This window comes from Ambystoma mexicanum, chromosome 10 (assembly GCF_040938575.1).
Source record: "Ambystoma mexicanum isolate Mex_15411 chromosome 10, UKY_AmexF1_1, whole genome shotgun sequence".
In the NCBI taxonomy this organism is placed as follows: domain Eukaryota; kingdom Metazoa; phylum Chordata; class Amphibia; order Caudata; family Ambystomatidae; genus Ambystoma; species Ambystoma mexicanum.
The window spans coordinates 1,577,372,132-1,577,398,972 of NC_090932.1; the positions used below are offsets into that span (position 1 = coordinate 1,577,372,132).

The following is a 26,841-nucleotide window of genomic DNA, read 5'->3' on the forward strand; positions in this document are numbered from 1 at the left end:
CCCTATGACGGATGAAAAGGTATAACACACATCAACCACGTGAACCTCGATCATGTCATTTTATGCTGGTAATTTAGTGTGTTTCAGCTGTGAATGATCGTATGTGAATCTGCCGCCATGTGTAAGTACCCAATGCTACTTTCTGTACATATTTCTGGTTATTTATAGCGCATATTGTCGTGGTTTAGACCAAAACATGTTTCAATCGAACACGCGATAATTGACCAGATCTCTACATTTGCTATTGCATCATTTTCAAGGGCTAATTACAATAGCATTGATTTTTAAAATGGTCACTCTTTTGTCACTGGTTTTGTAGTTTACTACTCAAATCCGAATGCAGCTGTGACTTGTCAGTCATTGAAACTGTTCTTGTTTCCCGGCACCACCCGCATGTATTTGCTCCCCCGGGGAAAAGCACTCTACCACAGAAAGAGGATAACCAACAAAAGGAAAGCCAGCGCTCAGCATGAGTAAATGTGCCCTCATATATCCACATACAGCCTATGATGGATATGTGGATAGGTTCATGAGGCATCCGGCGCTGCAGAAAGAGCCCATGCAATATTCTGGATGGACAATGACGGAAGAGGTTGTTGCCATGATGGCTCTTCCTGGATTGGTACCTGCTGAGCTGATTGTTGCCATGATGGCTCTTCCTGGATTGGTACCTGCTGAGCTGATTGTTGCCATGATGGCTCTTCCTGGATTGGTACCTGCTGAGCTGATTGTTGCCATGATGGCTCTTCCTGGATTGGTACCTGCTGAGCTGATAACTTGTGCAGAGGGGCCAAACATCAGTTTTAATCACGTGTATCCACCCACATCATGCCTTCAGCTCTTTACAGATGTCTCTTATTTCAGTCATCAGAATTAATGTCAGTAATTGCCCCTATATACTTCTGAACTTGTACAATATGGGAGTGACCATTCACACACACACATATATATACTCCAAGTAGACAGACATCTGGCGGCATTATCATAAAAGGAATAGTTCTTTACAGCATAACTAAGAAAGGCAAACACGAGGAATACAGACAACTGCAAGGCACACCCTTCAGCTCTACTTCAACTAACTTCACTGGAACCCTTACAATGCAGACCCCAGGGACCCCAATATTCCATGGGCACGCATTCTCAACAGAACATTGAATATGATGGCCTTCATGTATATGCAGCTTTTGTTGCCAGCACTCCCCCGGCTTCTATGAACTGTACTCATAGCTTCTAGTGTCACCCAATGTAATGGTGCTCAGTGTTATTGATGTTGGAAGGATGACAAGCTGAGTCTGTCCTGGCTATTCTGGGAATACCGTGCAGATGTTCCCTTTAACAACCAGGGAAGAGAACAGGAAATAACAGCAATGTTTTTGGATTGTGTTTTTGTTCAGTGAGACTATTGGTGTTCTCTCTGGCACTCACTCCTTTATGTGGGTATGTTTAACTCCAGCCTTTGCACCTTTTTGCATGCACCTTCATGTAACATGAGCCATCGTGTGCAGTACTCACCTGGTCCTAGCCCGCTGGAGAGTATGTGGCAGAAGATCAGAACAACGCTGCAGTAGGGAACCCAGTAGTAAGCGTCCTGGAAGGGACAAAGCAACATTTGATTAGAGGACCGCCCATACATTAAATTGCCGGTACCGCTCAAAGATCAGCTGTTTAGAATGGATCAGTTGGCCTGCTATGGTGGAGGATCTGTGATGCAAGACCCAGAGAAAAGGGTCCTTTCTAGTGGGCAACCCTCCTTCCAGCAAGGAAGAGCACCACTTTTAAGAGAGCTCCTTACAGCAAGGGTACATGAATACATGGGATGCACCAGAGAACCAACAGTGAGGCGGATCTACTGCAAAGATATATTCTCTAATCACAAAAGATGATTGGTTCACAAACAGCCCTGAACAATAGTCAATTGATTGCATCATTTGCTCCTCAGGCAGAAGAGGACTTAAGAGCAAACCGTGAATTCAAGGATCCATGTGAAGCTCAGACGAGCTTACATCCCCAGAGCAACAACCAAAGCAACTCCTCGGGCTGGATTTCACGCCTCAACCTCCATAAATCAGGCATTTCCTTTGCCTGCAAAACAGCTCCTAACTATGCCGGTCTACTCTAGCTAGACTACTGTACCAGTATCTTCTTTGGTATTTCAAAATATGCATTCTGCCCCCATGGCAAGATTAACCTGGCAACCAGTACTCTTTTGAACTCCCTTGCTTCACCCCCACTTCCTCCTATCGCCAGCATGCTGGTTGGCTAACCGTGCAAAACACAGCCAAATTAAAATGTCACCTACTAGAGCCTAAATCCCACCACGGTAAGGCTCAAAATGAAGTGTGAGCAAAATGGCACTCCAGCAATTTAAAAGGGAGAGAAAAGCAAGGTTATCAAAAATCAACAACACCAACAAGTGATAGGCAGGGTAATCTAAAAAAAGGCTTACTACAACTAGGATTCAATTCAATAGGCCTGGGCCAATGTTAATGGTACAGAGTCTTTGCAGAGGATCACACAGTCCAGAGTAGTTTGCGGTTATGTCTTTGCCAAGAGTTCAAAACAAATTTGGTCAGAGGAAAAGTTTTTCAAAAGAGTAGAGAAGGACAAGCCCTCAGATTGGCAAAAGATTTCTAACACTTTCACCGCAGTCAGACGGAACGAACGACTGGAGTTGAACAGTACCTTAAATGAAGAAGAAGGCTGTAGCTGAGGCAGAAGTTCCTGGCAGGTCCTGCAGGCTCACGGTTCCTGGAGCGACTGTCGGACTGACACGAAGTAGGAAGACTGGAGGGTCCTGAACTTCCCATGGAAGAAACCAGCAGCAGAGCAAAGCAACAAATAAAAGGTGCACTCCTTAAAACCCAAACAGGGTCCGGTCCTCCTGGCTATCTGGGTCACTGCAGCGATGCACAGCAAATTTGACCAGGGGAGGGAGGCCTTGCTTGGTGTTTGGCGAACTGGTTGGTCCCACCAGCTCAAGGGAAAAAGATTCCTTGCAGATCTTCTCTGTCGTCGAAGTGTAGGAGATTCGGACCCGGAGCAGGGCTTCACCGGGAGGTTCAGTCATGGTAGTGGTCCTCTTCCTTCAGCTTCTCTTCGGTTCTCTCGATCCAGTACTGACTTTGCCTTCCAGTCCTAGAGAGCTGCTTTTTATGCGGTTTTCCCCCCATTGACACAACCTGGCTGTCAATCACACAGCAGGGTGGCTGTCCAGGCAGGACAGTCACCTAGCCAAACAAACAAGAGTGTGACTTGGGTTTCCAAGGGAATCCTGTGCAGGGGTCCTAAAACCCCTCCCTCACATCCTGCCAACCCAGAGGCACTTAAGGGGGGCTTTGTTAGGGAGACTTCTCCAGAATTGCTCATTTCCCTTATCTACTGAGCCCCTCAGCAGCTTTGCTGGATTTCTAGGATTTATTGTGTTCACCTGATGAGAGTGTGAGCCTTTTTTCCCACTCTTACATGTGTTTTTCTGTGTGTGTTTAGCATTTCGTGTGTTCATAGACTGTGGAGCCTCATCTACTCCATAAGCATTATCTTTTTACTGTGTGTTACACAGCACCTTCAGTGCAGTGACACAGGGGTGTCTTTTAGACTTCCCAGCTCAGATTCCATTTTCTGGGACTGACTACTGTCTCCCAGAACATGTAAAGTTGCCATTGACTTTATTAGTCCCTTTAAATCCACAGACCCAGTACAAACTATCTTACATAGAGTACTAGAAACGGTTAATACTTATACCTTTTCGTCTATTTCTCTTGGAACATTGTTTCACTCCCTTTTCATTAAGACTTGGCTGGTGGCAGTGGTAACTACCCTATTTTTCCTACCGCGGTTATCTTAAATAATCTTGGTATTGTTTTAGGCTATCTTGATAGCCTCGAACTTAAATCCGTTGGACCATATTTATTTTAATTTGGTTCCGGCTGGGTTTATTCGTCATTTCTTTTGTAAAAGTCTTTCTTGTGCTTTTCTCTGCGCGCCAAACCAGGTTTGGTTCCTTTGTTCACCGTCCTTTTGCGGGCTTCTGAAAGTCTGGGTAGGCAGGATGTGAGGGAGGGGTTTAAGGACCCCTGCCATGTGTTCCAATGGTAACCCAAGTTGCACTCCTGTTTGATTGGCTAGGTGACTGTCCCACCAGGACAGCCACCCTGCTGTGTGATTGACAGCCAGGCAGTGTGAATGGGTGAAAACTGCACAAAAATTAGTTCTCTGGGGCTGGAAAGGCAGAGTTGCCACTGGAACGAGATAACCGACGAGGAGCTGACAGAAGATGACCCCTACAATGACTGAACTGCCTGGTGAAGCCCTGCTGCAGGTCCAAATCTTCAGACTCCAACGACAGAGAAGGTCCACCAGTGATCTTCTTCCCCTGAGCTGGTGGGACCAACCATTTCACCCAAACTACAAGCCAAGCCTCACTCCTCTGGTCGAATTTGCTGTACAGAGCTACAGTGAACCGGATAGCCAGGAAGGTCGGACCCTGCTTGGGTTTTAAGGAGCGCACCTTTTATTTGTTGCGCTGCTCTGCTGCTGGTTTCTTCCCTAGGCAGTGCAGGACCCTCCAGTCTTCCTACTTTGTGTCAGTCTGACAGTCGCTACAGGAACCGTGAGCCGGCAGGACCTGCCATGAATGCCCGCCTCAGCTACAGCTGCTTCTCCATTTTAAGGTACGGTTCAAATCCGGTTGTTCGTTTCGTCCAGCCACGGTGAAAGTGCGTGAAACCTTTCGCCAATCCGAGGGCTTGTCCTTCTCGATTCTTTGAACTAACTTGTCTACTGACCAACTTCGTTCTGAACTCTTGGCAAAGACTTAACCGCAAACTACCTTGAACTGTGTGATCTTGAGCAAAAGACTTTTGTCCTATTGACTTAGGCCCTAAGCCCTTTTGATTTGATTCCCTCACTGTAGTTCATTTTTATAGATTGCCCTGCTTACTTACCTGTTGGTGCTGCTCAATTTTTGTCTAACTTTGTCTTTCCGTCCCTTTTTAAATGATTGCAGTGCCATTTTGCTCACACTTCATTTTGAGATTAACTTGTCCAGAATCTATTGGGAGTGGTGTGGTGTATTAACAGTGATTTTTTCAACTGCTTTACTTTAGTGAAATGTTTTGTGCAAATAAATGTATATTCTTTTACTCAGAAACGTTGAGTCCGTGTTTGTTTGAATCAACTATTGATACTGCTCACTTGCTCTTGAGATAAGTCTGGCTGCTCAGCCATCGCTACCACTTTACTGTGTAGTACAGGCTTGTACCAAAGGTGAATTTGTACTGTCAATTGTAGTCTTAATTGTGTCTGGTGTTCCCAAAAGGTACTGCATATAGTTCTGCCTAACAGGCTTCTGTGCAGAAGACTGCCAAAGGACATCGAACAAAGGAACCAAACCTGGTTTGGAGCGCAGAGTAAAACACAAGAAAGACCTTTACAAAAAGAAATAGTGAATAAACCCAGCCGGAACCAAATAAAACTAAATGGGGTCCAGTGGATTTAAGTTTGAGGCTGCCAAGATAGCCTAAAACAGTACCAAGGCTATTTACATAGACCGTGGTAGGAAAAATATGGTAGATACCACTGCCACCAGCCAAATCTTAATGAAAGGGGAACGAAATAATGTTCCATGAGAGACAGACAAAAAGGGATAACTATTAACCCTTTCCAGTACTCTATGTAAGATAGGTTGTACTGGGTCTGTGAATTTAAAAAGACTAATAAAGTCAATGGCAACTTTACATGTTCTGGGAGAAAGTAGTCAGTCCCAGAATATGGAGTTTAAAATGAGAAGTCTGAAAAAGACAACCCTGGGTCACTGCACTGAAGGTGCTGTGTGACACCCAGTAAAAAGATGATGCCTATGGAGTAGGTGAGGCTCCACAGTCTATGAACACAAAAATATAAACCACACAGCAAAACATATGTAAGAGTCGAAAAAAGGGCTCACACTCTTGCCAGGCGAAAAAAATAAATCCTAGAAATCCAGCAAAGCTGCTGAGGGACTCAGTAGGTAAGGGAAATTGGCCATTCTGGAGAATTCTCCCTAACAAACGTGGAAGCAAAAGAGGCAAATGAAAAGACAGCAGGACCTTCGTGCAAATAACCAGCAAACTGGGCACAACAATTTGAATGATGACCACTCAGTCTGTATGCTGCATGTCACTTAGCCTTCTAACAAGTCCTATAAAAGGACCAATCGTAAAAAGAGAGTGGGCATACAATTTCCATTCACCCATAATAGTTGGCTGGTTAAAAACAATGTAGCTTTAACACGGTGCAATCGGTCGAACAACAACGAGCACACTGAAGTCGAGTTTGACAGTAGTGGGATAACTCAGGATGACTTATGTCTATTTGGATTAGTCCTGGAGAACCGCGTAATCTTTGGCAACCTTGAAACTGAGAGGGTAAGGGTAAGGGACGTCCCTATGGGTGGCTGGTCAAAGGGGTAAAGAATTATATGATGCCACACCCATTGATGACCCAAGGTATTAGAGGTTGATATCAGCTTTTTTGGCAGTAACAAATGGTTAATTGTAGTTAATATATACAACCCTCTGGGAGGCAGTCTCACTGAATCGATATTTGAAACTGTTTCAGATGTAATAACTAATTTATCTAGAGTAAAGGACAACAGGTTTATTGCATTAGGTGGGATCTGAATGCCCGCTGTATCAGTTTGAATGAGTGTATGGAGACAGAATATGTTAGCAGTAAAGGTTTAATGAAACACGATGTCACCAATGGTCAAAGTAAATTGTTGAGAGAATTTTTTAGTGACTCGGGATTCTCCATGATAAATAGCTGAGCTAAATGGTATCTTCCTGGACAGATTACATGGACCAGTGGTAAAAATGTAGCGACTCTTGAGTAGGGCCTCATCACAAGTTGGGCAGAGCGATAAAAATGTGTCAGTAACTCTATTACCACTGCATTACGATGAGTTGGGCGGAACGTTGGGAGATTCACCTCCAGCTTTTAGCTGGAGGTGAATCTGCCACCTTGCCGCCCATGTTTAGTGCATTTACACTGGTGCAATTAACTCTGCAGTAAATGCGCTGAGAATGCCTCATAGAGTCCTTTGAACTGTGAAAAAGTGGGGATTTACAGCCTTGTCGCAACTTGGGATCCGGCACTAATAGCGCCAGACCGAGATGCAGTAATGCTATTTGCGTTGGCCGGTATCCCAGTAGATTTATCACAGGATAGCGGCCAAATCATGATGAGACTCTATGTGTATACTAATCATAGTTTATTGCCTCTTATACAGAGGATGTCTGTAAAGCAAAAGGGATTCTAGTGACCACTCAATCCTCTCTCTCAACATTGATTGCTGAGGTGAGGCTTGTATACAGCCGTTTCTTGGGGACCTTGAAGTGAACCACAGTGGCAGCAGGATAAATTGGACACACGTTTGACTGCAGCTCGTAAAATTTTTGTGACAACATCATTGAACATCTGGACCAGTTTAAAAGACTGTCGGTGGATGCGATGGAGGATAGTTTAGAATAAATTGTGGCCAGGATAGTAATACAAAAGGGCAATTATGAAGTTTCAACAAAGACTACTCTGCAGAACTACTTTGACAGAGAAGTTAGGGATGCTAAAACATAGATACGTAAGGCCATACGAGGTATTAAGGCAAAGGTTCCTATAATTCATTGCAATGTTAAGGCGATCAAACAAATTAATAATAAAATGGTGGCGCACCTCTCATAGAAACGCGCAATGGCAACGATTAATTACAGTAGTAAGTACCAAGGACCACAGAAAAATATGGAGGTTTGTGGCGAAAAGCAAAATCTGCAAAGGAAATTCTGGTTGTTAAGCCATTTAGTTCCTAACACTGGATCGACTATATTACCCAGAATGTTGTGAGTTCGAAAGTCTGTGAAGTATTCAACAATACCCAGGTAAACTGAAGAGATCGCTATCACCTGGTCCAAACGGACTTGCGACCGTAGTTTTAAGAGACTACCATTAAACTTTGGCTACAATATTAGAGATCTTATTCAATAAAGTATGTGTCGAAGGAGTCATTCTTGCCTCATGGATTATGTCACTTTTAGTTCCAATAGTTAAAAAATACAAACAAACTGAGCCATCCAACTACAGGTTGTTCTCAATGCTTGACGTTACAGGAAAGATCTTTGCATCTGTCTTACTGGACGGAATGCAGAAACGGGTTGAATCCATTTAGTTGTTAGACAGATTCCAAATGGGGTTTAGATCAGGGTCTGGAGTCGCTCAAGAATTTGAGACTCATGGATAGGTTGCTTATACAATCAAAAAAGAAAGGCAGCCAAACACTGTATGCGCTCTTAGTAGACTCTTGGGCTGCCTTTGACTCAGTCTACAGGGATAGGCTGTGGTGTTAATTGGAGCACTTTGGATGTACTAAGAGGGTGTTATGTGCTGATAAGATGCTTCATGAGGACACGCGTGTCCAAATTAGACTCAACAGCAGGGGGGCTATTACTGCACCAATTGCTACTGGCAGTGAAAGGCTGATTTTCTGCCTTATACTGCCTTTGCATATACTTCAGCACATTATCAATATTCGCTGGAGACCAACTGATTCGGTTGCCACTAGGGCTGACCTCCAAGTCACCCAAGCGCACAAGGATCTCTCCAGTGGCCTTAACGTTGACCACTAGTTGTAACATGGCATGATCGATGTATACACTTTCAACAATCGTTAGCTTCCTAAGGCTTTGAATTACTTCATCATTTGCAAATAAGTAGTCCGGGGTGGATTATTTCACCCCCTTCTTCCATGTACAGCCACCGCGTTGGAGCCACACACCCAGCAGAGATGGACTTGGAACCAAAAGAGGCCCTGGAAATAATCTTCAAAGTGGCAACCTTTTACATATTTTCAGCAAGTCCAATCCTTTTCCTATGAGAAAATGTGGAAATAAAATAGTTTACCACATAATAGAGGCCCCGGGTTCAGAGGCCTACCAGGAAATCTCCAGAGTTCTCTATAGGCCAGCGCACCCCTGACACCCGGCCATTCAACATATGGCAACCCCAATCTCCTAGTTAATATACCCAATGCACACCTTTTTGTTGGACTCATATTACAGAGTCAGTCTCTAAGCATTCTCTTTCACATTCAAAATAGGCATTCAAATCACCACCTATAATCAAACCAATCAAACTCCCACAAATGATGGTGTTACTAATAACTTCTGCTATTGATTCCATTATTTTTTCTGTGTAATTATTCCCAGGTGGGTCGTACACCTTAAGTATCAGACAATCAAAATCAGCCTTTGACAAGCTAATTTGCATTGCCACTAAGTATGGGTTTTCAGGGCTAAGGCTGGTTGTTAAGGCGTTCTACACATTTTTCGCCCAAATGACCAAGCCATTAAATGGTCTGCCCTCTGTTCCCTTTGAAGCAAAGGTTTGGAAAACTTGGTATCCATCAACATGTAATTACGTCATCAACCAAGTTTCCTGTAGAAGTAAAATATCATTCTGTTGTAAAGCTACCAACCAGCCATTGTCCAGCAGAAGGTGTTTAAACCCTCTGGTGTTCCAAGTACAAAGAGTCTGTCTTCAATCTTTACAAGGTTGACCTTGGGCAGCAAGCCCAACCAACTCAATATATTCTCCTGTGTCAGTTTGGTAGCACCGTTTGTTAGTTGTAGATTGTTCAAAATCTTGTTCTCATCAGACAATTTAGCAAGGGATTGTAGTGGGTTATTGCCAATCAGTTCAGATTCTTCCTTAGCATCCAATTCATAACCCATATCCATGAACCTTTTGGCTGTAGTTACGAATCATTTCTGACACTTCTACATGTTTACAATGTACCCTACTTGTTGCGTATTTCACTTTCTTGATGGGTTATATACATTCAAAATTCCTTGTATCCAGAAGTCGTAGCGGAAATGTTGAATGTAATATGTCAAGGAAGTTTGATCTATAAATGTGTGTATTGTTGTCCATGGCATTTTTTTCCCGTTGTTCCCTCCCTTCCTTGAAGCGCTTTGAAACACATTGTGTATATACGCTATACAAATAAACGATCAATCAATCCAAAAAGGCCAACCCTAGGGAATGCAGCTGCAAGAAACCAAGCAACTTTAACTATAAAGCTGAAGTTTCTTTTGCACTCCTATAAAGGGTAACAAGGGATTTCTATTTTACCAGTTCAAGCTTAGTTAATCAGTCCAACTGTAAAACCTGTGATAAGCCTGGGTTACTGCATAGACCCACGGGCAACGGTGCAGTCAATCTACGCTTGCAATAACCAGGCAACCCACGCCGTACAATGGGCCTACCAGAAGGTCAAATAATCTGTCCCCAACGTGTCCATTCTATCCAAAGTTGACACTCTAGGAACTAATAAGTGGGGAGGCAATAATTCCCAATACTTACACCATACCAAAGGCGGTCTCTCTGTAATACGGGAAGATATTTTAAAAGTCAAACATATCTCTTACCGTTCTGATTCATTTAGAGCCAAGATTATAGTCACCCTCAGAGATCCTAGTTTGGTTGATGGCCTCATCTGTATTTATTAGAGGACACTTATACTCTCAGGGTCACAAATTGTCGATGTTGGCAGTTTCCCACAATCTTCCCCTTTTGCACTCTCAACCCCAGTGACCTGTACAAAAACTCCAACTAGCAAATGTTCACTGTCTCTGTGCATACCTAACCATTACAAGTCTCGAAATTAAGATACAAAATCTTCAACTAAGCAAACTCAGACTTTTTCTATGCAGACCTTTTTCTGTCAGGTTAGATGGTGAAAAACTCAATGACGGACGGATTAAGCAGCCTCTTGAGGCGAAGGACAGACACGTTCCATCGTCAAGAGCTCACAACCCAAAAGGCCTGTGTAAAATCATGACCTGGAATATTACCAGCCTTAGCGGTAAATTGGGTGACATTCTTTGATTGAGTCCTCTCCTCTAATATAATAATATAATCTGCTTGCATGTAGCTTGATACTGATTACTATAAAGCTGGTCATGTGAACTTTCCAAATTTGGCAAATGCAGCCTTTGAGACCGTGCAAGTGGGGGGTTATAGATCTGGATCTATGTCAAATTAAATGCAACAATGAAATAAATGTTAACTAATCATAGTGATCTCATGCGTGTAGAACTTATTTCACCATCAGTCCTATTTATTGTATTGCTTAATCTGTATCAAAGAGTCATGTTAATCAATGATGTGTCCTCCGTGCTGATAATGCTTGGAAAGATGATTTCCCATTATTGAAACCCATTGGTAAAATGTGCTTCCCACTGCAGTTGAGGAGTCCCAGAATATTCCTGCCCTCCACTGAGGCACTGTACTTTAGCATCCCATAATTGACAACTGCTCTTTGGGTCTTAGAGGATGCCATGGCTGCCTCCCAGGAGACTACCAGCAAAACCTACATATAGATGGGCGAATTATGTATGGATGACAGAAGTCAATTGGTTATTAAGAATATGTTGGGAGGCAGATGAATACGTCATCCATACAGGATAGGATAGCTCAGGGGCAAAGTGCTCGCCTTGGAAGCAAGTCGACACGGAGCAACACAGGTTCCATCCCCAGGTCCGCGCTTAGAAACCTATGGGTATAAAGTGCGTTATAAATAACCTATCATTTAATTTCATAGCTTATACCCCTCCCCCTGCTCAATAAGGCAAAGATGAGAAGCGTTACTCACTAAGACCACCTTACCACCTTATCCCAGGCGTGTGCAGCAGAACATAGAGACAATTTAAGATGAAGATGGCAAAAGTCAAACAAACATTATCATTTTACATGTGCATGCAATAGACACCAAGTAAATGTGCACTCAACCTGAAGAACACGTACAGTAGGTAATATATGCATTTATACATGAAGACTACTAACATAGCATCCAGAGACATGAAGAACACTAACATAAGCAATGTATAAACTGAATGCAACATGAAAGACACGCAAATACTGCTCACTAACATAAAGAAGCAAGTACAATGAGGCAGCCTTCTTTTCCAAAATGGAAGCTGCTGCTTGCCTTCAAATAAACAAAGGCACCAAGACTGCTAAATTCACAAAAATACAGATCAGTGCATAGCTCATACAGTAGCTGAGAACCCGAGCCAAGGTTACAGTGGAATAAGGGAGGATAGGATCGGCAAAGAGATGGTTTGAGATAGCAATTCCCAGGATGCAAACAGTGTACTCCCAGATGAATTAAAGTTTATAAAAAGCACAACCAACCTCTGTTAGCCAGGTGCAATTAAACTATAAGCCAAAAGACTTAATAAAGAATAACTCAAGAATGTCTCCAGTGGCAACAGAAAACACGATACTTACATTAATATTAGCTACATTCTCAATAAATACAAGATAAATCTATTCCCAACACATTCCCATCACTTATGACCCATAATTGGAGAACACAGTATATTCATTGGAACAGAATACAAATAGGACACCTGCCGTACTCCCTACACGCACTCACAGACAAGAGACATCACACAAGGCTAAGTAAACTAGAGTTCACGCTTGCTCATGGCCTTGGAAAAAGTGATGGTAACTTCTTTAATTGGAAGGAAAGCAATCCATGGACCTCTCTCCCCTAATTCCCTGTTTGGCTCATGTCTTGATGGTTTGTTAATTGTTCAAGGTTGGTTAGCAGAAAGCCAATCTATCAGAATCCCTGGTGTTATGCCGGTCATCAGGTTATGTGCCAATCAACCCCTTATCATAGAAATGACATAGTATTAACCTTTATCAATATATTGGTGGTCTCAGGAGGACCCATCAGACATCTATAACCAAATTAGATGTTTGAACCCAATAGAGTGTATGTGTAGTTACCACCACTAACTAATCCCTATTCCCTGTAGGTTTTTGTAAACAAATCAAAAGTGATGATGCAATTTATGACAAAGTTGTACTACTTAAATTAGTGTTTGTAATGGATGCGCTGATAGCGACGAGCTTTTAATGCTTGCGTGCTGTCCCTGCTTTATTTCTTTCAAGAGTAGACAGTTAATTCAATCTGAATCTTATATACAGATCATATGCTTTATTACAAGGAAAGAGCTGTAGATAAGGTAACCGTGAAGTTCTTTTTGTGAGAAAAAGAGCATATTCTTTAAAGTTCTTATAGGCTTCAATAGATTCAAGAGTAACTCACCAGTCATGTTCATAATGTTTATGTTTGACGTACGCTGGACGAGTTAGTAGATCTTCCCGGTTCATATCAATCTTATCCAAGAGAACATTCATTTTGCCGTCAAAGGTTACCATACATATCGAATAATGGTCTTGTAACATATTTGCTAGGTCAAGTGAAATTTTGTGTAGGAGATAACATTTTCAGATAGTTTAAAAGTAATCTCCAAGAGTATTTTGCAGATAAGGAAGGTATCCCAAGTTTGTGCCGGAGAAGCAAATTAGGAAGTGAATAGGCTAGATGTAATGTGCGCTTCCATATTTTCCCCTGAGTTTGATCAAGTGTGGAATCAACGTTAGCGAGACACATATCCAAACCTAAAAGAATAATGGCTTCTACTTGCAGGGAATAGAAATCAAGTACAGGCAACATAGAAAATCTACAAAACTCGATATTAATAATCCTGATCTGCGAGATAAGTGGCAATATTTTTTTTATTTTTTAGTGCAGAAATCCAAGTGAGTTTAGAAGAGATATCGCACAAGTTAAAGCCGAGGTATCTGAGGGCTGGTGTACGGTGTATCACCTCACCATTGATGGACCATTTAAATGTGCACATTTTCCTTTTCATATTATTAAAGACAATAATCTTGGACTTCATATCATTGGATTGAAGATTAAGGTTTTCAGCATAGGTAGAAAAACAATGTAGTTTCACCCGGAACCCAACACGCGTTTGGTCAAATAGAATGATGTCATCAACGAACGCCATCAATTCTAGAGTGAGCTTTCCAAGTTTGACGGCGAAACCAACATCTATGTTCCAGATGTTATCAACATCGGATACATATTTATTAAAAAGAGTGGCCACCAGATTGCCCCCTTCTTTTACGCCTATGTACGTTTTAATAGGTTCAGATAAGGCGCCATCTGAATTTATCGTAACTCGATAGCTTGTTTCTGTGTGCGTTTTGTCTATCATGGAAATCAACGGCATTGGGAAACCCAAAATAAACATTATTTCCCATAGTATTTGCTGTATAATGCGATCAAAAGCTACAGATAGATCCAGGAACACCATGTAAATTGCTCCTGTATTTCTTAATTTAGATCTTCGCAGAACATGTGATGATATATTAACTCGAGAAATTGCTAGACCGTTGCATAAAATTCGACCATTGTGGTAATATCATACGCCTAATTTGCACAAGAAAATACTGTACATCGTGATATATTTACCTGTACAGAGGGTCAAGGTGAGAAGAGCCAGGGCCATGCACAAAGATGACTTACTCAAAAGACACGTTCCGCACCAGCTTACCTGCATGGAGAGGGTCACAGTGAGGAAGGCGAGGGCTCCGCTCATAAGCCCAAAACCAGTCAGCAGCAAGACCTTTCTTCCAACCTTATCAATTAAGATGCTCTGAGAGGCAAAGAAAGAAGAGAAGAATCTCAGTACCATGGGGTGCTTAGGTCATTTCCATACTGTTGACACCAGTACAGGTGATCGATTGAGTTTTACCCTACAGAGAACTGAGTCCGGCCTCAGCTCAACTCAGTGGCAACAAGGGTGTTGGGTGCAATGAACAAGGAATTAAATACCCCACATGTTTTCTTTCATTGAACAGAGATAATCACCCATCCAAATAACTGTTGTCATTTCACCAACATCACTGGGGAAGAGGAAGTGATGTCACAGAACATTTTACCTCCTGATTATATCTCAGGAAGTGACATAATTTGACTTTTGACCTTGAATGATGTCATCTTTGATGTCCTGGGTGTTAGTCTTAGCAGTGCACGGTGGTGGCGCGAGTTATGGTTGCTTAGCTTACCATAACTGGCGAATTTCAAGGGTTTTTCGGTTTTACTTGGAACCATAACGTCCCTTTGACAAAGTTTTTTCACTGAATTTCATAGGTTTTTAGTAGCACAATTTAACCATAACGTCCCTTTAACAAAGTTTTCTCACTGAATTTAATAGGTTTTTAGTAGCGCAACTTAACCATAACGTCGCTTTAACAAAGTTTTTTCATTGAATTTCATAGGTTTTTATTAGTGCAACTTAACCATAACGTCCCTGTAACATTTTTTTTTACTAAATTTTAAAGGTTTTTATTAGTGCAACGTCACCATAACATCCTTTTCAATAGATGAAGACCACTAACATCTTATGTCCTCAAAGTGGGAACGCCGGGTGGTAAAAAAAACAAAAAGATTTTCCTTCCTACACCGGGACGCCTGCGGCGACCCGGTGTAGGAAGGAAAATCTTTTACCATGATGGCCACCATGGAAAGAGAAGGCGGGATGTACAAAGAACACAACAGGGCATGAGCGAGGGGTGGGGGAGAACAGGAGAGACACGTGGGCATGAGCGGGGGGTGAGAGGGAACAGGGTACAAACGGGGCATGAGCAGGGGGTGGGGGGAAAAGGAAGGAGACACGGGGCATGAGCGGTGGTGGGGGGAACACGAGAGAGACACAGGGCATGAGCAGCGGGTGGGGGGACCACGAGGGAGACACGGGGCATGAGCGGGCGGGTGGGGGGTAACACAAGGGAAACACGGGGCATGAGCGGGGTGGTGGGGGGTAACACAAGGGAAACACGGGGCATGAGTGGGGGTGGGGGGAACACGAGGGAGACACGGGGCATGAGCGGGGGTTGGGGGGCAACAGGAGACAGACACAGGGCATGAGCGGGGGGTGGGGCCAACAAGAGACAGACACGGGGCATGAGCGGGGGGTGGGGAGAACAGGAGACAGACACGGGGCATGAGCGGGGGGGTGGGGAGAACAGGAGACAGACACAGGGCACGAGCGGGGGATGGGGGGAACAGGAGACAGACACGGGGCATGAGCGGGGGGGTGGAGGGCAACAGGAGAGAGACACAGGGCATGAGCGCAGAGAATGGGGGGGTACAGGAGACAGACATGGGGCATGGGTGGGGGCAACAGGAGACAGACACGGGGCGTGAGCGGGGAATGGGGGGAACAGGAGACAGACACGGGGCATGAGCGGGGGTGGGGGTAACAGAAGACAGACACGGGGCATGAGCGAGGGGGTGGGGGGCAACAGGAGAGAGACACGGGGCAAGAGCGGGGGGCTGGGGGGGTACAGGAGACAGACACGGGGCATGAGCGGGGGGTGGGGGGCAACAGGAGAGAGACACGGGGCATGAACGGGTGGGGAGAACAGGAGACAGACATGGGGCATGAGCGGTGGGGCAACAGGAGAGAGACACAGGGCATGAGCGGGGGGTGGGGCCAACAGGAGACAGACACGGGGCATGAGCGGGGGGTGGGGCCAACAGGAGACAGACACGGGCATGAGTGGGGGGCAACAGGAGAGAGACACAGGGCATGAGCGGGGGGCTGGGGGGTACAGGAGACAGACACGGGGCATGAGCGGGGGGTGGGGGGGCAACAGGAGAGAGACACGGGGCATGAACGGGTGGGGGGAACAGGAGACAGACATGGGGCATGAGCGGTGGGGCAACAGGAGAGAGACACAAGGCATGAGGGGGGGGTGGGGCCAACAGAAGACAGACACAGGGCATGAGCGGGGGGTGGGGCCAACAGGAGACAGGCACGGGGCATGAGTGGGGGGTGGGGAGAACAGGAGACAGACACGGGGCATGAGCGGGGGGGGAGAACAGGAGACAGACACAGAGCATGAGCGGGGGATGGGGGAACAGGAGACAGAGACGGGGCATGAGCGGGGGGTGGGGGGTAACAGAAGACAGACACGGGGCATGAGCAGGGGGGTGGGGGGCAACCGGAGAGAGACACGGGGCATGAGCGCAGAGTGGGGGGGTACAGGAGACAGACACGGGGCATGGGTGGGGGCAACAGGAGACAGACACGGGGCATGAGCGGGGAGTGGGGGGAACAGGAGACAGACACGGGGCATGAGCGGGGGAGTGGGGGGCAACAGGAGAGAGACACGGGCCATGAGCGGGGGTTGGGGGGTACAGGAGAAAGACACGGGGCATGAGCAGGGGGTGGGGGGGAAAGGGAAGGAGACACGGGGCATGAGCGGTGGTGGGGGGAACACGAGAGAGACACGGGGCATGAGCGGGGGGGCGGGGGGTAACACAAGGGAAACACGGGGCATGAGCGGGAGGGTGGGGGGTAACACAAGGGAAACACGGGGCATGAGCGGGGATGGGGGGAACACGAGGGAGACACGGGGCATGAGCGGGGGGTGGGGGGCAACAGGAGACAGACACGGGGCATGAGCGGGGGGGTGGGGCCAACAGGAGACAGACACGGGGCATGAGCGGGGGGTGGGGAGAACAGGAGACAGATACGGGGCATGAGCGGGGGGGTGGGGAGAACAGGAGACAGACACAGGGCATGTGCAGGGGATGGGGGAACAGGAGACAGGTGCGGGGCATGAGCGGGGGTGGGGAGAACAGGAGACAGACACGGGGCATGAGCGGGGGTTGGGGGGCAACAGGAGACAGACACGGGACATGAGCGGGGGGCTGGGTGGCAACAGGAGAGAGACACGGGGCATGCACGCGGAGTGGAGGGGTACAGGAGACAGACACGGGGCATGGGTGGGGGCAACAGGAGACAGACACGGGACATGAGCGGGGAGTGGGGGGAACAGGAGACAGACATGGGGCATGAGCGGGGGGTGGGGGAACAGAAGACAGACACGGGGCATGAGTGGGGGGTGGGGGGCAACAGGAGAGAGACACGGGGCCTGAGCGGGGGGTGGGGGGTACAGGAGACAGACACAGGGCATGAGCAGGGGTTGGGGGGCAACAGGAGAGAGACACGGGGCATGAGTGGGGGGGTGGGGGGTACAGGAGACAGACACGGGGCAGGAGCGGGGGGTGGGGGGCAACCGGAGAGAGACACGGGGCATGAGCGGGTGGGGGGAACAGGAGACAGACACGGGGCATGAGCGGGGGGGCAACAGGAGAGAGACACGGGGCATGAGCGGGGGGTGGGGGTACAGGAGACAGACACGGCATGAGCGGGGGGTGGGGGGTTACAGGAGACAGACACGGGGCATGAGCGGGGGGTGGGCGGAACAGGAGACAGACACGGGGCATGAGAGGGGGGTGGGGGAACAACAGAGGCAGACACGGGGCATGAGCGGGGGTGGGGAGCAACAGGAGACAGACACGGGGCATGAGCGGGGTTGGGGGGCAACAGGAGACAGACACGGGGCATGAGCGGGGGGTGGGGGGCAACAGGAGACAGACGCGGGGCATGAGCGGGGGGTGGGGGGCAACAGGAGACAGACACGGGGCATGAGCGGGGGCTGGGGGGCAACAGGAGACATACACGGGGCATGAGCGGGGGGTTGGGGGGAACAGGAGACAGACACGGAGCATGAGTGTGTGGTGGGGAGAACAGGAGACAGACACTGGGCATGAGCGGGGGTGCGGGCAACAGGAGACAGACACGGGGCATGAGCGGGGGTGGGGGGCAACAGGAAAGACACGGGGCATGAGCAGGGGGTGGGGGAACAGGAGACAGACACGGGGCATGAGCAAGGGGTGGGGGGAACAGGAGAAAGACACGGGGCATGAGCAGGGGTGGGGGGAACAACAGACACAGGGCATGAGCGGGGGGTGGGGAGAACAGACACGGGGCATGAGCGGGGGGGTGGGGGGCAACAGGAGACAGACACGGGGCATGAGCGGGGGATGGGAGGAACAGGAGACAGACACGGGGCATGAGCGGGGGTGGGGAGAACAGGAGACAGACAGGGGGCATGAGCGGGGGGCAACAAGAGAGAGACACGGGGCATGAGCGGGTGGGGGCAACAGGAGACAGAGACGGGGCATGAGCGGGGGGTGGGGGGCAACAGGAGACAGACACGGGGCATGAGCGGGGGGGTGGGGGGCAACAGGAGAGAGACACGGGGTATGAGTGCAGAGTGGGGGGGTACAAGAGACAGACACGGGGCATGGGTGGGGGCAACAGGAGACAGACACGGGGCATTAGCGGGGAGTGGGGGGAACAGGAGACAGACACGGGGCATGAGCGGGGGTGTGGGGGGCAACAGGAGAGAGACACGGGGCATGAGCGGGGGGTGGGGGGTACAGGAGAAAGACACGGGGCATGAGCAGGGGTTGGGGGGGAAAAGGAAGGAGACACGGGGCATGACCGGTGGTGGGGGAACACGAGAGAGACACGGGGCATGAGCGGGGGGGTGGGGGGTAACACAAGGGAAACATGAGGCATGAGCGGGAGGGTGGGGGGTAACACAAGGGAAACACGGGGCATGAGCGGGGGTGGGGGGAACATGAGGGAGACACGGGGCATGAGCGGGGGGTGGAGGGCAACAGGAGACAGACACGGGGCATGAGCGGGGCGTGGGGCCAACAGGAGACAGACACGGGGCATGAGCGGGGGGTGGGGAGAGCAGGAGACAGATACGGGGCATGAGCGGGGGGGTGGGGAGAACAGGAGACAGACACAGGGCATGAGCAGGGGATGGGGGAACAGGAGACAGACACGGGGCATGAGCGGGGGGTGGGGCCAACAGGAGACAGACACGGGGCATGAGCGGGGGTGGGGAGAACAGGAGACAGATACGGGGCATGAGCGGGGGTGGGGAGAACAGGAGACAGACATGGGGCATGAGCGGGGGGTGGGGGGCAACAGGAGACAGACACGGGGCATGAGCAGGGGGGTGGGGGGCAACAGGAGAGAGACACGGGCATGAGCGCAGAGTGGGGGGTACAGGAGACAGACACGGGGCATGGGTGGGGGCAACAGGAGACAGACACGGGGCATGAGCAGGGGGGTGGGGGGCAACAGGAGAGAGACACGGGGCATGAGCGGGGAGTGGGGGGAACAGGAGACAGACACGGGGCATGAGCGGGGGTGTGGGGGGCAACAGGAGAGAGACACGGGGCATGAGCAGGAGAGAGACACGGGGCATGAGCGGGGGGTGGGGGGCAACAGGAGACAGACGCGGGGCATGAGCGGGGGGTGGGGGGCAACAGGAGACAGACACGGGGCATGAGCGGGGGCTGGGGGGCAACAGGAGACATACACGGGGCATGAGCGGGGGGTTGGGGGGAACAGGAGACAGACACGGAGCATGAGTGTGTGGTGGGGAGAACAGGAGACAGACACTGGGCATGAGCGGGGGTGCGGGCAACAGGAGACAGACACGGGGCATGAGCGGGGGTGGGGGGCAACAGGAAAGACACGGGGCATGAGCAGGGGGTGGGGGAACAGGAGACAGACACGGGGCATGAGCAAGGGGTGGGGGGAACAGGAGAAAGACACGGGGCATGAGCAGGGGTGGGGGGAACAACAGACACAGGGCATGAGCGGGGGGTGGGGAGAACAGACACGGGGCATGAGCGGGGGGGTGGGGGGCAACAGGAGACAGACACGGGGCATGAGCGGGGGATGGGAGGAACAGGAGACAGACACGGGGCATGAGCGGGGGTGGGGAGAACAGGAGACAGACAGGGGGCATGAGCGGGGGGCAACAAGAGAGAGACACGGGGCATGAGCGGGTGGGGGCAACAGGAGACAGAGACGGGGCATGAGCGGGGGGTGGGGGGCAACAGGAGACAGACACGGGGCATGAGCGGGGGGGTGGGGGGCAACAGGAGAGAGACACGGGGTATGAGTGCAGAGTGGGGGGGTACAAGAGACAGACACGGGGCATGGGTGGGGGCAACAGGAGACAGACACGGGGCATTAGCGGGGAGTGGGGGGAACAGGAGACAGACACGGGGCATGAGCGGGGGTGTGGGGGGCAACAGGAGAGAGACACGGGGCATGAGCGGGGGGTGGGGGGTACAGGAGAAAGACACGGGGCATGAGCAGGGGTTGGGGGGGAAAAGGAAGGAGACACGGGGCATGACCGGTGGTGGGGGAACACGAGAGAGACACGGGGCATGAGCGGGGGGGTGGGGGGTAACACAAGGGAAACATGAGGCATGAGCGGGAGGGTGGGGGGTAACACAAGGGAAACACGGGGCATGAGCGGGGGTGGGGGGAACATGAGGGAGACACGGGGCATGAGCGGGGGGTGGAGGGCAACAGGAGACAGACACGGGGCATGAGCGGGGCGTGGGGCCAACAGGAGACAGACACGGGGCATGAGCGGGGGGTGGGGAGAGCAGGAGACAGATACGGGGCATGAGCGGGGGGGTGGGGAGAACAGGAGACAGACACAGGGCATGAGCAGGGGATGGGGGAACAGGAGACAGACACGGGGCATGAGCGGGGGGTGGGGCCAACAGGAGACAGACACGGGGCATGAGCGGGGGTGGGGAGAACAGGAGACAGATACGGGGCATGAGCGGGGGTGGGGAGAACAGGAGACAGACATGGGGCATGAGCGGGGGGTGGGGGTCAACAGGAGACAGACACGGGGCATGAGCAGGGGGGGTGGGGGGCAACAGGAGAGAGACACGGGCATGAGCGCAGAGTGGGGGGTACAGGAGACAGACACGGGGCATGGGTGGGGGCAACAGGAGACAGACACGGGGCATGAGCAGGGGGGTGGGGGGCAACAGGAGAGAGACACGGGGCATGAGCGGGGAGTGGGGGGAACAGGAGACAGACACGGGGCATGAGCGGGGGTGTGGGGGGCAACAGGAGAGAGACACGGGGCATGAGCAGGGGGTGGGGGGTACAGGAGAAAGACACGGGGCATGAGCAGGGGGTGGGGGGGAAAAGGAAGGAGACACGGGACATGAGCGGTGGTGGGGGGAACACGGGAGAGACACGGAGCATGAGCGGGGGTGTGGGGGGTGTGGGGGGTAACACAAGGGAAACACGAGGCATGAGCGGGAGGATGGGGGGTAACACAAGGGAACACGGGGCATGAGCGGGGGTGGGGGGAACACGAGGGAGACACGGGGCATGAGCGGGGGGTGGGGGGCAACAGGAGACAGACACGGGGCATGAGCGGGGGGTGGGGCCAACAGGAGACAGACACGGGGCATGAGCGGGGGGTGGGGAGCACAGGAGACAGATACGGGGCATGAGCGGGGGGGTGGGGAGAACAGGAGACAGACACAGGGCATGAGCAGGGGATGGGGGAACAGGAGACAGACACGGGACATGAGCGGGGGGTGGGGCCAACAGGAGACAGACACGGGGCATGAGCGGGGGGTGCGGAGAACAGGAGACAGATACGGGGCATGAGCGGGGGTGGGGAGAACAGGAGACAGACACGGGGCATGAGCAGGGGGCAACAGAAGACAGACACGGGGCATGAGCGGGGGGTTGGGGGGTACAGGAGACAGACACGGGGCAGGAGCAGGGGGTGGAGGGGCAACAGGAGAGAGACACGGGGCATGAGCGGGTGGGGGGAACAGGAGACAGAGACGGGGCATGAGCGGGGGGTGGGGGGCAACAGGAGACAGACACGGGGCATGAGCGGGGGGTGGGGGGCAACAGGAGAGAGACACGGGGCATGGGCGCAGAGTGGGGGGGTACAGGAGACAGACACGGGGCATGGGTGGGGGCAACAGGAGACAGACACGGGGCATGAGCGGGGAGTGGGGGGAACAGGAGAAAGACACGGGGCATGAGCAGGGGGTGGGGGGAAAAGGAAGGAGACACGGGGCATGAGCGGGGGGTGGGGGGCAACAGGAGACAGACACGGGGCATGAACGGGGGGTGGGGCCAACAGGAGACAGACACGGGGCATGAGCGGGGGGTGGGGAGAACAGGAGACAGATACGGGGCATGAGCGGGGGGTGAGGAGAACAGGAGACAGACACAGGGCATGAGCAGGGGATGGGGGAACAGGAGACAGACACGGGGCATGAGCGGGGGGTGGGGCCAACAGGAGACAGACACGGGGTATGAGCGGGGGGTGGGGAGAACAGGAGACAGATACGGGGCATGAGCGGGGGTGGGGAGAACAGGAGACAGACACGGTGCATGAGCGGGGGGTGGGGGGCAACAGGAGACAGACACGGGGCATGAGCGGGGGGCTGGGTGGCAACAGGAGAGAGACAAGGGGCATGGGTGGGGGCAACAGGAGACAGACACGGGACATGAGCGGGGAGTGGGGGGAACCGGAGACAGACATGGGTTATGAGCGGGGGGTGGGGGAACAGAAGACAGACACGGGGCATGAGCGGGGGGTGGGGGGCAACAGGAGAGAGACACGGGGCATGAGCGGGGGGTGGGGGGTACAGGAGACAGACACAGGGCATGAGCAGGGGGTGGGGGGAAACAGGAGAGAGACACGGGGCATGAGCGGGGGGTGTGGGGGGTACAGGAGACAGACACGGGGCAGGAGCGGGGGGCAACAGGAGTGAGACACGGGGCATGAGCGGGTGGGGGGAACAGGAGACAGACACGGGGCATGAGCGGGGGGGCAACAGGAGAGAGACACAGGGCATGAGCGGGGGGTGGGGGGTACAGGAGACAGACACGGGCATGAGCGGGGGGTGGGGCGAACAGGAGACAGACACGGGGCATGAGAGGGGGGTGGGGGAACAACAGAGGCAGACACGGGGCATGACCGGGGGTGGGGAGCAACAGAAGACAGACACGGGGCATGAGCGGGGGTGGGGGGCAACAGGAGACAGACACGGGGCATGAGCGGGGGGTGGGGGGCAACAGGAGACAGACACGGGGCATGAGCGGGGGGTGGGGGGCAACAGGAGACAGACATGGGGCATGAGCGAGGGATGGGGGCAACAGGAGACAGACACGGGGCATGAGCGGGGGGTGGGGGGAACAGGAGACAGACACGGAGCATGAGCGGGGGGTGGGGAGAACAGGAGACAGACACTGGGCATAAGCGGGGGTGCGGGCAACAGGAGACAGACACGGGGCATGAGCGGGGGTGGGGGGCAACAGGAAAGACACGGGGCATGAGCGGGGCATGGGGGGAACAGGAGACAGACACGGGGCATGAGCAAGGGGTGGGGGGAACAGGAGACAGACACGGGGCATGAGCGGGGGTGGGGGGAACAACAGACACGGGGCATGAGCAGGGGGTGGGGAGAACAGACACGGGGCATGAGCGGGGGGGTGGAGGGCAACAGGAGACAGACACGGGGCATGAGCGGGGGATGGGAGGAACAGGAGACAGACACGGGGCATGAGCGGGGGGTGGGGAGAACAGGAGACAGACAGGGGGCATGAGCGGGGGTGGGGGGCAACAAGAGAGAGACACGGGGCATGAGCGGGTGGGGGCAACAGGAGACAGACATGGGGCATGAGCGGGGAGTGGGGGGAACAGGAGACAGACACGGGGCATGAGCGGGGGGTGGGGGGAACAGAAGACATACACGGGGCATGAGCGGGGGGTTGGGGGGTACAGGAGACAGACACGGGGCAGGAGCGGGGGGTGGGGGGCAACAGGAGAGAGACACGGGACATGAGCGGGGGGTGGGGGGCAACAGGAGAGAGACACGGGGCATGAGCGGGGGGTGGGGGGTACAGGAGACAGACACAGGGCATGAGCAGGGGGTCGGGGGCAACAGGAGAGAGACACGGGGCATGAGCGGGGGGGTGGGGGATACAGGAGACAGACACGGGGCAGGAGCAGGGGGTGGGGGGCAACAGGAGTGAGACACGGGGCATGAGCGGGTGGGGGGAACAGGAGACAGACACGGGGCATGAGCGGGGGGCAACAGGAGAGAGACACAGGGCATGAGCGGGGGGTGGGGGGTACAGGAGACAGACACAGGCATGAGCGGGGGGTGGGGGGAACAGGAGACAGACACGGGGCATGAGAGGGGGGTGGGGGAACAACAGAGGCAGACACGGGGCATGAGCGGGGGTGGGGAGCAACAGAAGACAGACACGGGGCATGAGCGGGGGGTGGGGGGCAACAGGAGACAGACACGGGGCATGAGCGGGGGATGGGGGCAACAGGAGACAGACACGGGGCATGAGCAGGGGGTGGGGGGAACAGGAGACAGACACGGAGCATGAGCGGGGGGTGGGGAGAACAGGAGACAGACACTGGGCATGAGCGGGGGTGCGGGCAACAGGAGACAGACACGGGGCATGAGCGGGGGTGGGGGGCAACAGGAAAGACACGGGGCATGAGCGGGGCATGGGGGGAACAGGAGACAGACACGGGGCATGAGCAAGGGGTGGGGGGAACAGGAGACAGACACGGGGCATGAGCGGGGGTGGGGGGAACAACAGACACGGGGCATGAGCGGGGGGTGGGGAGAACAGACACGGGGCATGAGCGGGGGGGTGGAGGGCAACAGGAGACAGACACGGGGCATGAGCGGGGGATGGGAGGAACAGGAGACAGACACGGGGCATGAGCGGGAGGTGGGGAGAACAGGAGAAAGACAGGGGGCATGAGCGGGGGTGGGGGGCAACAAGAGAGAGACACGGGGCATGAGCGGGTGGGGGCAACAGGAGACAGACATGGGGCATGAGCGGGGAGTGGGGGGAACAGGAGACAGACACGGGGCATGAGCTGGGGGTGGGGGGAACAGAAGACAGACACGGGGCATGAGCGGGGGGTTGGGGGTACAGGAGACAGACACGGGGCAGGAGCGGGGGGTGGGGGGCAACAGGAGAGAGACACGGGGCATGAGCGGGTGGGGGGAGCAGGAGACAGACACGGGGCATGAGCGGGGGGCAACAGGGGAGAGACACGGGGCATGAGCGGGGGGTGGGGGGTACAGGAGACAGACATGGGCATGAGCGGGGGGTGGGGGGTACAGGAGACAGACACGGCGCATGAGCGGGGGGTGGTGGGCAGCAGGAGAGAGACACGGGGCATGAGCGGGGGGTGGGGGGAACAGGAGACAGACACGGGGCATGAGAGGGGGTGGGGGGAACAACAGAGGCAGACACGGGGCATGAGCGGGGGGTGGGGGGTACAGGAGACAGACATGGGCATGAGCGGGGGGTGGGGGGTACAGGAGACAGACACAGCGCATGAGCGGGGGGTGGGGGGCAACAGGAGAGAGACATGGGGCATGAGCGGGGGGTGGGGGGAACAGGAGACAGACACGGGGCATGAGAGGGGGGTGGGGGAACAACAGAGGCAGACACGGGGCATGAGCGGGGGGTGGGGGGCAACAGGAGACAGACACGGGGCATGAGCAGGGGGTGGGGGGCAACAGGAGACAGACACAGGGAATGAGCGGGGGGTGGGGGCAACAGGAGACAGACACGGGGCATGAGCGGGGACTGGGGGGCAACAGGAGACAGACACGGGGCATGAGTGGGGTATGGGGGGAACAGGAGACAGACACGGAGCATGAGCGGGGGGTGGGGAGAACAGGAGACAGACACTGGGCATGAGCAGGGGGTGGGGCAACAGAAGACAGACACGGGGCATGAGCGTGGGTGGGGGGCAACAGGAGAGACACGGGGCATGAGCGGAGGTGGGGGGAACAGGAGACAGACACGGGGCATGAGCAAGGGGTGGGGGAACAGGAGACAGACACGTGGCATGAGCGGGGGGTGGGGGGAACAACAGACATGGGGCATGAGCGGGGGGTGGGGAGAACAGACATGGGGCATGAGCGGGGGGCAACAGGAGACAGACACGGGGCATGAGCGGGGGATGGGAGGAACAGGAGACAGACACGGTGCATGAGCGGGGGGTGGGGAGACCAGGGGACAGACACGGGGCATGAGCGGGGGTGTGGGGGGCAACAAGAGAGAGACACGGGGCATTAGCGGGTGGGGGGAACAGGAGACAGACATGGGGCATGAGCGGGTGGGGGAACAGGAGACAGACACGGGGCATGAGCAGGGGGTGGGGGGCAAC

The 26,841-nt window shown here is 52.8% G+C and overlaps 1 protein-coding gene across 2 annotated transcripts in view; it reads right to left on the bottom strand.

Annotated features, from left to right (window-relative positions):
• The window catches only part of LOC138492616 (solute carrier family 2, facilitated glucose transporter member 11-like), a 458,430-nt gene that overhangs the window by 78,423 nt on the left and 353,166 nt on the right, over window positions 1-26,841 (bottom strand). The window contains exons 9-10 of one of the 2 annotated variants that reach the window (XM_069619909.1): window positions 14,448-14,549; window positions 1,513-1,588 (exon numbers count right to left, since the gene is read on the bottom strand). In XM_069619909.1, the coding sequence (XP_069476010.1) occupies window positions 1,513-1,588; window positions 14,448-14,549 (178 nt within the window). The remainder of the gene's footprint in view (window positions 1-1,512; window positions 1,589-14,447; window positions 14,550-26,841) is intronic. The other variant, XM_069619910.1, reaches the window with a different exon arrangement.